Source organism: Brassica rapa, chromosome A02 (assembly GCF_000309985.2).
Source record: "Brassica rapa cultivar Chiifu-401-42 chromosome A02, CAAS_Brap_v3.01, whole genome shotgun sequence".
NCBI classification, from domain to species: domain Eukaryota; kingdom Viridiplantae; phylum Streptophyta; class Magnoliopsida; order Brassicales; family Brassicaceae; genus Brassica; species Brassica rapa.
Genome location: NC_024796.2, coordinates 2,051,588 through 2,064,129, shown reverse-complemented (window position 1 = coordinate 2,064,129; position 12,542 = coordinate 2,051,588). Strand labels below are relative to the sequence as shown.

At 33.6% G+C, this 12,542-nt stretch overlaps 3 protein-coding genes and 1 non-coding gene across 4 annotated transcripts; 2 read left to right on the top strand and 2 right to left on the bottom strand.

The window, feature by feature from the left end:
* Positions 1–278: 278 nt before the first annotated feature.
* Positions 279–406, bottom strand: MIR156A (microRNA MIR156a). The gene has a single exon (NR_128632.1). It is a non-coding gene; the product is annotated as a microRNA MIR156a (primary transcript).
* A 4,368-nt stretch (positions 407–4,774) lies between these two features.
* Positions 4,775–5,345, top strand: LOC103850805. Its single transcript, XM_009127592.3, has one exon. It carries the CDS (start codon positions 4,922–4,924, stop codon positions 5,237–5,239), a length of 318 nt encoding a protein of 105 aa, XP_009125840.1. The 5' UTR covers positions 4,775–4,921; the 3' UTR covers positions 5,240–5,345.
* Positions 5,346–6,104: 759 nt separating this feature from the next.
* On the top strand, positions 6,105–8,794 carry LOC103850804 (probable magnesium transporter NIPA9). The gene is made up of 9 exons (XM_009127591.3): positions 6,105–6,343; positions 6,489–6,587; positions 6,673–6,802; positions 6,917–7,005; positions 7,235–7,291; positions 7,417–7,475; positions 7,697–7,817; positions 7,956–8,104; positions 8,236–8,794. The coding sequence occupies exons 1-9, from the start codon at positions 6,233–6,235 to the stop codon at positions 8,453–8,455; spliced, it is 1,035 nt and encodes a 344-aa protein (XP_009125839.1). The 5' UTR covers positions 6,105–6,232; the 3' UTR covers positions 8,456–8,794.
* A 1,435-nt stretch (positions 8,795–10,229) lies between these two features.
* On the bottom strand, positions 10,230–12,100 carry LOC103850803 (cytokinin riboside 5'-monophosphate phosphoribohydrolase LOG8). Its single transcript, XM_009127590.3, has 7 exons — positions 11,675–12,100; positions 11,318–11,415; positions 11,213–11,243; positions 10,950–11,049; positions 10,804–10,874; positions 10,570–10,713; positions 10,230–10,494 (listed from the first exon to the last, which is right to left on the bottom strand). Exons 1-7 carry the CDS (start codon positions 11,786–11,788, stop codon positions 10,399–10,401), a joined length of 654 nt encoding a protein of 217 aa, XP_009125838.1. The 5' UTR covers positions 11,789–12,100; the 3' UTR covers positions 10,230–10,398.
* Between the last annotated feature and the right edge of the window lie 442 nt (positions 12,101–12,542).

Below are 12,542 nucleotides of genomic sequence, written 5' to 3'. Positions count from 1 at the left end.
GTTTAAGAATTTAAAACCAGAGTTGCGAACTTCTCATAACTCGAATTGTTATTATTATTATCAAAAAGAAAATTTCGAGCTTTTGGGACAAACTCTTTTGGTCTGGAATCAGTTCTTGATAACCAGATTTCCCGACAAAGTTCCAACTTAAGAGCAGAACTCAACCTTCTACGCATAGTTACCTCAAATTACTTTTATCCATGTGCTTATTGTGTGTAAGTATACAATCTTAAAGATAGCGAGATCATTTACCGGCTATAGTTAACCATGTTCAAGAGAGAGAGAGAGAAGGGGTGACAGAGAGAGAGTAAGCACACATAGCTTCAAGCATGAAACCCTAATTGAAAAAAGCATGCAAGAAAGCCACCATGTGTGCTCACTCTCTTCTGTCACCTCCCCTTACCTTCATTATACTCTGCGCATTGAGAGTCTGTGACCCGACTGGACACCTTGCCTTCTCAAAAACAATCGTTTCAAACCTATAAATCTATTATATGCATATATAATATATATCATTGCTCTATTAGGTGGATTGAGAGCAAGACTCTAGACCTTACATCTTTCTATCTTTGGATGTGGGAGGAAACTGAGACCTGTCGGGCCTTTTTATAGCCAAGGAAAGAGAGAAAACAAATCTCTCTCATGAATTATTGATAAAGATTGTTCCGTTTTCTTACCACGTGAATTACTACCTATCTATTAAGATGCCGACTACTCGATTTTTCGAAGTCATCTTTTACTTTTGCTAATAAAAAACACAAACCCTTTAATGGGTATTATTCGAATTTACAATTATATCTTATTTGTATATCATATTTTATCCTCCTTCCATTTTAATGGTATTGTGCATATAGATTAAAACATATATTTAGTTTTATATATTTTAAAAACAAAAATATCATTAATTATTTACCTAACCACAATTCAACCAATAATAAAATAGAAGTTATAATATCACTAATCATATAACATTAATTGTTTATAAATTTTACATAAAAAATTAAAAATGACATCTAAACTTAGAGTAAAAAACATCTCTAAAACATCAACTATTAAAAACGGAAAGAATATATACGAGATTATAACTTATAATACATGTATAACACATGTAGAATAAAATATTTAATTTTAAAATTGATTAACCATGTAGCTATGGTAAAATAAAATCTGAATTATATTTAAAACTGTGTTTTGTAAGATTAAATAATCATAAAACACAAGAATATAAAAATGATCATGTGGAAAATTATTTAAGGAATATTCTGAAATAAATGAAAATGCTTAATTAATGTAAGCAAACGTATCAACTAATAATTCACATTTATATAACTAATGGTCCCCAAAACTTTGGAATATAATATGGATAACTTTTGTCAAACAAAAAACACTGGAGGAAGTTTGATTCTCATATTATGATAGATTAGATTGAGAATTTTAGAGCAAAGCATATATGACTTTTTGTTATTTATACAATTTAATCGAACAAATAAACGGATGGACCAATTACAAATCAACAGAGCCTCATCATGAAAAGCTTCCACACCCAAAAATTCAATACGGCGCCAAAGCATCTTAAAGCAAGGATGCTTTAAAAATAAACTATATGCGATATGCTATATTTTATTAAATTTTCCCATCAAATTTGTCTTTAACTCCATCATAAATTATATTTTATATAGTTACAAAAATCTTCCATCAAACCATTACGTATATAATTAAGTTGTTTGTCTGCCATTGTTATACAATATGCAACTTTTTAGGTTGTTTTTATAAGATTTCTATAACAAATGAGAATAGAGTCAACTTAAAAAGTAAATAAGATAATTATGTTAAGAATCTGACAGCGAATAGACAGAAGATCAGATATTAAAAAATAATATGTGATTTTATTTATTACTAATTAGTTTTGAGTTAAAATATCCTTAATACTTCTACATTTTTCTTTAATTTTTTTTATCTTTTGATACACCTATTTCTTACATGTTCTAATTGTTTAATTGTTTTTCTCATTTTTTAGCTACGGTTTCTTATTTTACCTATACAGAAAATTGCTGTCTCAGGAAAAGAAAAAAAAAGTTAACATTTTAAAATTTGCTACCCTATCTTTCCTTTATTATATTTTAATTTTTTCTACATTTTATAATCTCCGAATCAACAGTGAGATGAGATCTGCTGAGAAGTGTGAACATGTAATGATGACATCTGACCTGCTGCACTGCAGCATTGGTGTGCGTACAGCCAGATCCAGAGTAGAAGATATAATAGTTTTAATTTTCTGTCAAGAAGAAGAATATATACCACTAAAAGTAATTAAAGAATAAATCTTAGTTTTTTGTTTTTGTTTTTGTAACACAATAAATCTTAGTTTATAATTCCGAATATGGAAGTGCGCAGACGTCTGTCCTTCCTCGGCACCTTTCCTTTTTGGGCAAAACACACACAATAGCATCATAAAATAGACTAGTACACTGTTTTCTTTTGTTATTGTTATTTTTGTTATGCATTTCTTATATCATTATCCTGTTCAAAATACACGGTTAACCGCGGCGAATATACCCAAATCGATGTAGCTAGACGTTGATCCGCGTAAAACTGCCTAATTCTCGCGTTGATCGTTTAATTCCCGCGTTGACTGCCTAATTTTTGCTTAGACCGCCTAAGTCTTTTTGTTTTTTTGTCTGTGTAAAATTGAGACATGGTTAATTATTCATTACTAAATAATTATAATTAGCTATCAAACCCAAAATAAATACATAATTACTTCATTAAGGAATTTTTTCGTACCATAATCTAAATATTTGACAAATCAAAAAGAAGCTGTTTAAAATTATATAAATATATATATATATATATAATTATGTTTAAGAACATGTATCATCATATTTAAAATTAGCTAAATATATTATAAATATATTAAATTTTATTTAAAACTAGGTCTCGCATAATCCCTAAGTACTCGCCAATTTTTTGGTAACTCGTTAGGTCCGGAATTGCCGTCCAACTAGCGCCTAGCGTTGTTCCGAATTATACGTGTTACCCACCAACTAGATAGAATTAATTTTCTTTCTTCTGTTCATCGATTGACCTGTGGTCACTCATTTATCTCTTATCGGCAAATCAATGCAATAATGTATTTTGAAGGGACATATTCACTTTGACTCCTAGTTTGGATCCATTATGGTGCGGTGTTGCTTGAAGTTGAAGCCTCAACAAAAGGAAGAACCAATTAACAGTTAAAAAAGAGTGGTAAAATCAAATTAAGCATTTTATGATCGATTAAAAAGAATAGAGAAAAATATATGAGTGACCACATGGTCGTTATTTAAATATTAGCACTGTTAAGATTCTCCTCAATACTCAGAGAGCTCTGTTTTCCACTTTCGGCGTGTATATCACGTTGAGAGTCCCTGGGGAGGCACGTGGTCGTAAAAGAATATGCCGACCAGTCCCCACACCGTAAGTGGACAACAGAACCATGCTGGTCATCTTCATCATTTATCCCTTCTTCTAGATTTAAAATCGATTCGCTTGAGATTTGATTCTTGGTATATATGGCTTATCCGGGAATGTGACGGAGACAGTGGGCTTGGCCTCAATTTAATAAGGCCTAGAAGAAGTCAGTGAAGCCATATTAGCAGTAAATTTGATGTTTTAAAAATTTGAACTTCAGTCTTCATTCGTGACAAAAAAAAAAAAAGAACTTCAGTCTTCAATGTTTTGGGCTAGGTCTTGTTGTTTCTTCTTCCTTTGTTTCATTTTTCCTTGTATCCCAAGGAACAAAACAAAGAGTTTATATATGTGATGTATGGTGAATAAATGTTGTATATGTTCTATAAAAATATTCACTGCTGAGATGAACCCTTGAGCATCGAACTCGTATATTTGTCACTAGATCCATTATGCATATTTTATGGAAGTTTTTATTTTACTAAAATTTATGGAAGTTTTGAGAACATAGATAAGACTGGAAATATCGGTGTCTAAGATTGTCTCAAATTTCAATGTGTTAGAATATAAAGGTGTAAACGATTTGGATAGTCTTCCTCTTCCACGTATGAAAGTTCATTAAGTGTGTGGCGTCGTCGTGTCTGATATGAAAATGTTTACAAGCATTACTCTTCTCTTAGATCGTCTTAGCTAAATAATTTCTAGCTATGAAACTATATCTAATTATAAATAGTGATTGAAACTAGCTTTTATCAACTTACTTTCTAATATTTTTAATTTTAAAATTAATCTAACTTTTCATGTGTGGGAAAATGATAGCTCGTGGAAAATTAAGCCATTGATTAAGTGGTGTATGGTCCTTTATGTTTGTTTGCTGGTAGTCACACTCCCACGAACGTGTGAATACCAACATCACGCCAAATAATTTTGGATTCTTTAGCATTATTACACACAGCTTGACCTTGAACATTCTTCTAATCAACGGTCAACAGTCAACGCTCACTTGCCCAAAAAAAAAAAAAGTTTCAATGTTTTATTTTATTTTATATTCTTTAGTTTAAAGTAGTTTTGAGTTTCAGTCTTTAATTTTGTATGTGATATAATACCAGAAACACGACATAAAACATTTTTAATCAGATTTTGAACTAATAATACAACGCAATACATGCGTTTAAATCATTAGCCATTATTTTAATCTTATCTACAAAGTCTTATTTCTCTTTTAAATGTCAACCTTTCCAAATGCATTATGCTTTCAACATCTTCATACAATTATAATATACTGTTTCTCTATTTGATTTTTCTCAATTTTAAAAACATCCTGAAAATAAATAAAAATGCGAATATAAACGTCCCTAACACGTCTTTATGTTTCACTATTATCCTCCTCCTTTCTCTCTTCAATTATTCTTTCTCTGAGCTGTATCCAAAAAAGAAAAAGAAAAAACTCTCTCGAACTCTCGCAAGCTTCTCAATGGATCACTACGGTCGTCAACAACCGTATGGAGACGGAGGGATGCAGATCCAGCCTTACCACGGCGGTCCAAGAACCGGCGACTTCAGGAGCTACAGCGCCTCGTACGCGACTGCTACAGAGAACAACATATACGATATCAAGAAGGAGAAGTCGATAGAGAGGTCGAAGTCTTGGGGGATAACGGACCCGGAGCTGCTGAGGAAGAAAAGGGTCGCGAGTTATAAGATGTATAGTGTTGAAGGAAAAGTCAAAGGGTCGTTTAGAAAAAGTTTTAGATGGCTTAAGCAGAGGTATACACAGGTCCTCTATGGCTAGTGATGATATATATATCTATATGTGCTGTGTTTTTCAATGTAACTGTGATGGATGAATGGCTACAAACTATACATGATCAAATTAGTTTTACATATTTTTCCTGAGTTTCACAAATCTTGGTACGGTGGATAATCAGTCCCTTTGCTATGGTGTTATTCGTTTGCCAACATATTGCTCTAAGTAGATTGTGATAGGTCTTTCTCTTGCGTTACTGCAAGCTCATGAGATATGATCCATTCTTGTTTACCATTAGACTTGAATATAGTTGTGTCTTCAATCATTTTCTCGCTGGTTATGTTGACATCGTTTTGGTAACCATCCTTTCACATCATCAAGACCAATCTATCTGTGGATTATTTATTTCTATTCAACAAGACCAATCTATGTGTGGATTATTTAACAAGAAGTAGAGATTATGACAAAGCTTTGTTTCTATTCAACAAGACCAATCTATGTGTGGATTATTTATTCTCCATAGGAAACCTTTTTAGGTTATCAAAATTGAACTTGAGATCTGTTACTAAAATGATTCCTTGTCGTGGTTAGTATATTCTTGAGGGTTTTTATCTGGTGGTTGAACATGAAAAACTTATGGAAGACTCTGAATACTAGTATTCCCATGTCACTCTGCTACAAGTCGACTTTCAGTATAATAACTAATAAGAGTTTTATGGCAATAACAATTACCAAATTGAATTAGATTATCAAAAACATTCAATGAGATTTATTAAAATCCTTCTCAATATTAAGATTGATCAATTAAAGTCAAACGATATTAAGATTAAATTTTGTAATAATACACTCGTCCAATAGTATAATAAAGATTGTACAGAGGCTTAATTACAAATTTTGTATATGTTACGGCTAGTCAAGTCAACAACACAAAAATACAAGGGGCTTATTGCAATATCGGCAAAATCAATTTCTTCAATTAAAATTTGCGAGTCGGAGGAGGAGCTTCTCGTCGGGGCGGTTAGAGAGAAAGATCGGATAATGTGGGAGTCGATTTGCCTGACGCTCGCCGCCACCGCCGGTAACAATATCGGCAAAGTTCTCCAGAAGAAAGGCACCATCATCCTCCCTCCTCTCTCCCTCAAGCTCAAGGTCCCCCCTCTCTCTCCTCGATTCTCAATCTCCCTTTGATTTTAGCCGATCTCTTAATCGTAGATATAGTTATTCGCATTCAATGATAGATTCTTGTATTTGAGAATTGGATCGGAGTCTAACTTTGGTTTGTGAAATGTTTCAGGTGATAAGAGCGTATGCTGGTAACAAACCATGGGCGTTAGGTTTTCTCATGGACATTTTTGGGGCTTTGTTGATGCTCAGGGCACTCTCTCTCGCCCCTGTACTAAGCATACACTTCACATACTTTCACCTACTAGGAATGATTAGTGGCTGTGCTAATTATTGATTGTGTACTCTCTCTGTAGGTGTCTGTTGTTCAACCAGTCTCTGGATGTGGACTTGCTATTCTCTCCGTATTTTCGCATTTTTACTTGAAGGAAGTTATGAATGTGTTTGACTGGATTGGGATTACCATGGCTGGCATTGGCACCATAGGTAATAACCCTGTTCACTATCATCTTCTGGATAGTGTTGTTTAGCTGTTTTAAAATATTATGACGGTAGAAGAAAAAAAATATAATTTGAAGATTTGTCTTTTTTTTGCTGTAGGAGTTGGTGCTGGTGGTGAGGAGCAAGTAGCGTCTTTGATATCTGTTTTCCAGTTGCTCTGGCTTGCACTTGTTGTTGCCTTCTTGTTTGTAGGTACCTTTCATCTATGGTATTGCATATCAAAGTCTTTCTCTTTTGGCATCATCTTGATGCTGACTTAGGGTTTTCTTTTTTTACCTGTGTATAATTTTGAAGTCTGACCATTAGAACAATTGGGTTTAATATATTCTTTTTCATCTATATCGGATAGTAGTATCACTTGATTGGTGTTAAATGGAAATGTTTCTGATAACTCGTGTGTTGAATTTTTGTAAAAAGGTACTACTAAATGCGTGGCTTCATATCTATAAACGCCAGCGCAGGGAGCAGGAGCTGGTATGTTATCCTCTAAACTCACTATCTGTGTAGACTTTGGAGCGATAAGAGATTGTATAAACTCTAATGTCATTTTCTTTATATTTCTCCTACCAAATGCACTGAGCCTTTATTTTGGTGTGCAGATGGAATATGAAGTGGTGGAAGAAATCATATATGGCTTGGAATCTGGGGTTTTATTCGGGTATTTGGAAAAGAGCTTATCGTTTTGATGTTGATTATATTTTACCTTTCGTTACCTCCTATATATCCAGTAACATTTGCTGTTGATTTTCGAAATATATTTACGGACCAATGTGCTGATGTGTCTGCAGAAACATTTCAAAAGAGATTTCAAACTATATTTGAACTGTATTCATAGCTTGTTTTTTAGCTGACAATAGTTTATACCTCGTTTAATCACAGAATGGCATCTGTAGTATCAAAGATGGGTTTTGTATTCGTGGAGCAGGGGTTTTCTGCAATGTTCATTCCCATGTGCATTTCGATTAGTATATGCTGTAGTGGAACAGGATTTTTCTACCAGGTAATTTGTCCTTGCTAGGCTTTTCTATGTCCTCAGTCTTATCTGCATTTGAGTGAGGAATGCACCGTTGTGTATAGCATCAATGATATTTAGTTCATCTAACTCTAGTCTTCTTCTGTTTTTTTTTTACTTTACCAGACTCGGGGACTAAAACATGGGAGAGCAATAGTAGTATCCACTTGCGCTGCAGTGGCATCAATTGTAACAGGTGTGGTTGCAGGAATGTTTGCTCTTGGTGAGAAGTTGCCCACTTCACCATCTGGACGGCTTTTACTTCTCCTGGGATGGTAAAGTTCTACTCACCATCTTCTTGGATTATTATCAGAGATGAAAACATCGTGCATTATGTGCATGAACATAGAACAAAATGTAGAATTACATGTGGATGATGAGAGAGTCTTGAAACTTTTTTTTGCAGGTTACTGATCATGCTAGGTGTTGTGTTACTTGTGACTTCATCACGACTTATCAGACATCTTCCTCGGTCATTCCGTCGTTCGAGACAGACCAGTTTAGAAAGAGGTTTCAGCACAAGGCGGACAGCTTCTCACGTACAGAAAGATACAAACCCAAGTGCGGTTATCCAAGCAGCAACGTTGCACCATCTCTTAACAACCCCATCAAAAGAGAAAGACTAAGGCTTGAGGAAACACCAATGAATGTTTCTTGGCGCGTTTGGTTTAACACAATTTTTCTCCTGAATTTTGTGGACTAAAGGTATCAGATTTTCAGGGGTTCATCTCATTGATATAATTGTTGTGGGAACAGTTCAAAATCAAGAGCTTTGGATCAGTTTATGATGTTACTTTTGGTATCTGAAATTCGAAATATGAGTTCTTATTGTATGTGGCTCTAATTTTGATGCAGTTTCTATTTGGAAAATATAGTCCGGTTTAAATTTTTCCAGCTCTATCTCTAGTATAAGTTTCATAACAGAGTTGTATTTTCAAATCCAAGCTTAAATGTTTTGTGATGTATCTTAAAATGTCTTAGTTCCTCCATGCATGTTCTTCTTCTTTTCTTTTTGTACATACCGTTAATTAATAATATCTTGAGAAAAAAAAGATAATGATGTGCAAGTAACTTGTCGGTACTGAGAGTGAAAAAGACAGGTTAACCAATTTCAAGGGAGAAAAAGATGGGAGTGAGATATATAATGCACGAGAAACCGAACATCAAATTAGGTTGTGGCTTAACCTATATTTGGTACCAAATCAGGACATACGTCAAAACTGAGGGAGACAATTATGTTTGACAATGAAGTGACACACCATCTTTTTACTATTTTAGTCTTTTACCATCTCTACTTTTCGTTTCCTTCACGTTGATCAAAATCGCCACACTCCCATTCAGCTTTTATTTTACTTTTGGGTCCCCTCACTAAAATATACTATTATTTTTCTTTAGTTTTTTTGCCAAAATTTAGAAAATATGTATTATTTCATTAGTAAACTAAAGCTACTCAAAGATTTAAGACATCCCATTTTGTATTGGTACTCAAAGATTGGCTTAAGAAACTAATGAGAGTAAAATTTGATGAGCTTGATGAATTAACAAGGACATGCTGAAGTGATACTAGTTATGTGAGGATTGAATTTATTTGAATCTGTCTAGACTAATGGTTTTTACATTGGATTGAAGGGAAGCAATTATGGAGATCACATGAAATATATTGTCTTAGAGAATTTCAGTAGAACTTATCGACTGAAGTTTTATATCTATATTCCTAATTTTATTTTGTGTTTACACATTACAATAATAATGTTTTCTTGCTAATTGATGTATACTTGTCTAGCTGGTTTTGTTTCTATCTTCTTCTTTTGTTAATATCTTAGAAAAGGCTTCCTGGTTGGTGGTAAGCAGACACAAATAGTTTTGTTGCACTCATTTTAAAGGGATCTTAATACTTAAAAAAGTGTTAAAGAATACATCAATCTTTGACCAAATCTTTTTTAATCCTTTAAATTACTAACTAAAAACACGTTCTATAGAAATGTTTTTATTGTGATTCAAAAAAAAAGTGAATTAAAAAATAGTAATGTTTTTATTACCATGAAGGTCATCATGATCACCTTTAAAAATAGCCAATGGCTTAATCAAAATGATCCAACACACACATATCCAAATCATTCCCCACCACAAAAGGCACTACATAGCAAAAGGAAGAAACCCATCATCAATGACACACATCATTCACATTTTTTGTAAGCCATCGAATGAAACAAACAAAAGGGACCACACACTCCTATTCTAATGGACATTCACTATGATACGACAACTTGAGGAACTTTTCTGCATCACCCACAATCATAAAGATTCCTTCTTTCTTTCTTTAGGGAAACCAAAATTAACATAACAAACAAACAATAAAAAAAAGGTTGAGACTTCTTTATACAGAACATCCCAAAAAAAAACAACCAAACTTAGCTGAAACATAATCAGCAACACTTTCATATTAGGGACCCAATGTGCTGTTTCAAATTTGCAACAAGATTTTGAGTTTTCTTATACACACATTGTTGGATTCTGCAGTCTAAACTTGAAATGGAAGTAGCATTAGCTAGCCAATACTAATGTTTTTTTATTGAGGCTTGCTTTGTTGTCCAGGGTAAGCTCCAAGCTCTTCAACTTTCCAGCTTTCGTGTGCCGCGACGTGCTTGTGTGAAGGAGTGTATTCCTGTCAAGAATATGAACACAAAGTCTTAGAAACAAAACTGGTGGAATCACAGAACAAAGAAGAAGGTGAATGTACCTCCATCTTCTCCATAAGCTCTTTGGCTGTTGGGGCAGAAACCACAATGTTACGCGCACCTGGTTTGATAAAACCTTCTTCAACGCCAGTGTCAAACAAAGCAAGCAAACTGTTATAGTACCCATCAACATTCAATAGACCAACCTGCAAGAAAACAAATCCCAAACGAATCAACATAGTATTAAGTACCGTCTACTACTTCTTGAGAGAGCAAAGGAAACGTTGAAAGAGTACCGTTTTCTTGTGGATACCAAGTTGTGACCATGTTATCATCTCCAGCAGCTCCTCCATAGTCCCATAACCTCCTGAAACAAAACAAAAAAAAATTAGCATTAAAAAGTTGTTTTGGTTCTTTATGCAAAGGCTTTTTTTTTTCTAACCAGGGAGGGCGATGAAGGCCTCAGCTTCTTGCGCCATTGCAGCTTTGCGTTCGTGCATGTCTGCAACCACTCTTACATCTCCAACAGTCTCACCAGATATCTACTCATAAGATATGGTAAAAGGCAAACCATGAAAACCTCAAATTTAACTTAAAACTATTATACATCACTCTTAGTCCTCAACTTAATTCATATGAACACATTCATCAGTAGATAAACTTCAAAACTCAGGCCAAGTTTGCTACTTCCTGGAAGATACATACCTCAATTGGCATCAGAGCCTTGGGAATGATGCTGCAAGTACATAGAATCCAATCAGAAACCCATAGAGAAGTTTAGAAATGAAAGGAGATTGTAAGAGAACTAACCCGAGAACATGGAAGCCACCTTCATAAACTCTCCTGGAGATAAGACCCATCAACCCAACACTTCCTCCTCCATAAACCAAGTCTATCTTCCTCTTCACCTTAACACATTCAGAAAACAGAAGAAAACTCTATTGTTTACACCTCAAAATCTCAATATAGACATAACATAAACAAAACTACAAACCCATTTGTCTGAAACCCATATTGAACGAGCAAGTGAACTTAAAAAGTTGGTCTTTAGATATTCAAAAACAGAGTAAAAGCTCTGTTTTTGTAAGGAAAAGTTGAGTTCTTTCTTTGATATTTCGAAAAAGTTTATGTTTTTTTTAATCGTAAAGAGAAGAGAAGGGAGCAGACGAGTTCATTGCCGAGTTCGATGGCAGCGTCACTGAAAACTTCTCTGTGACCAGAGTGGCTTCCGCAAAAGACACAGATTTTTCTGAATCTACTTCTCTGCTTGTCGTCCTCCATTAATGGATAAAAGTGGCAAAGGTGAAACCTTTTGTTGTGTGTGACGATATTTTTATATACGGATACAAACAATATCACTGAAACGAAACAAAACAAAAACTCTAATCATATAACGAAGAATCGGTAAAGAGCCTCCTGTGTATTTAAATTGTTTTTTTTTTCTTTTAAAATAATTGTGTTTAAAATTAAAATTTAAAAAATAGTTATGACGTGCGTAGATATGGCGAACAGAAGAAGCCCACATGAGCCTACTACCTTCGTCCAACGCCAATCTGTCGCCTAAAGCCTTTTTTGTATTTTTTTATAAAGCCACATGCTTATCCCCTATATATTATTTGAGAAGCATTGCAACATTTTTTTGCAGCCACGTGTCATCACTAGAATGATTCTTAGAATCCTTAGAGAAATATGTTGGTCCATCTAAATATATAATAAACTTTTTATTAAACCACAATAAATACATTATTAATATGCTTCATTATTTCCTTAAATAAAATAACGGAATTGCCTAATGTTGCTAAAGTATATATGACAATTAATGATTTTGAATAATAAAGATTTGATAACATAAGTGTGTATTATAATTATATTTGTTTAATTTTAAGCTATTAAAATAAATTAAACAATCATAGTAACCATATAATAAAAATTAAAAAAAACTTATTTATATATTATATTTTTAATTTTTTAAAACGAGTATAAATTACTAAAACTGTTAAAGTTTCACATTCAAATTTTGTGATCTATGATTTAA

Coding starts and splice junctions, on each gene's coding strand:
- LOC103850805 (XM_009127592.3), top strand. CDS start 4,922: ATGGATCACTACGGTCGTCAACAACCGTATGGAGACGGAGGGATGCAG.
- LOC103850803 (XM_009127590.3), bottom strand. CDS start 11,788: ATGGAGGACGACAAGCAGAGAAGTAGATTCAGAAAAATCTGTGTCTTT. Junction 10,714..10,803: donor TTGGTATCCACAAGAAAACG/GTACTCTTTCAA, acceptor GTTTTCTTGCAG/GTTGGTCTATTGAATGTTGA. Junction 10,495..10,569: donor AGCTTATGGAGAAGATGGAG/GTACATTCACCT, acceptor TATTCTTGACAG/GAATACACTCCTTCACACAA.
- LOC103850804 (XM_009127591.3), top strand. CDS start 6,233: ATGTGGGAGTCGATTTGCCTGACGCTCGCCGCCACCGCCGGTAACAAT. Junction 7,292..7,416: donor AGCGCAGGGAGCAGGAGCTG/GTATGTTATCCT, acceptor TTTGGTGTGCAG/ATGGAATATGAAGTGGTGGA. Junction 7,476..7,696: donor GAATCTGGGGTTTTATTCGG/GTATTTGGAAAA, acceptor GTTTAATCACAG/AATGGCATCTGTAGTATCAA.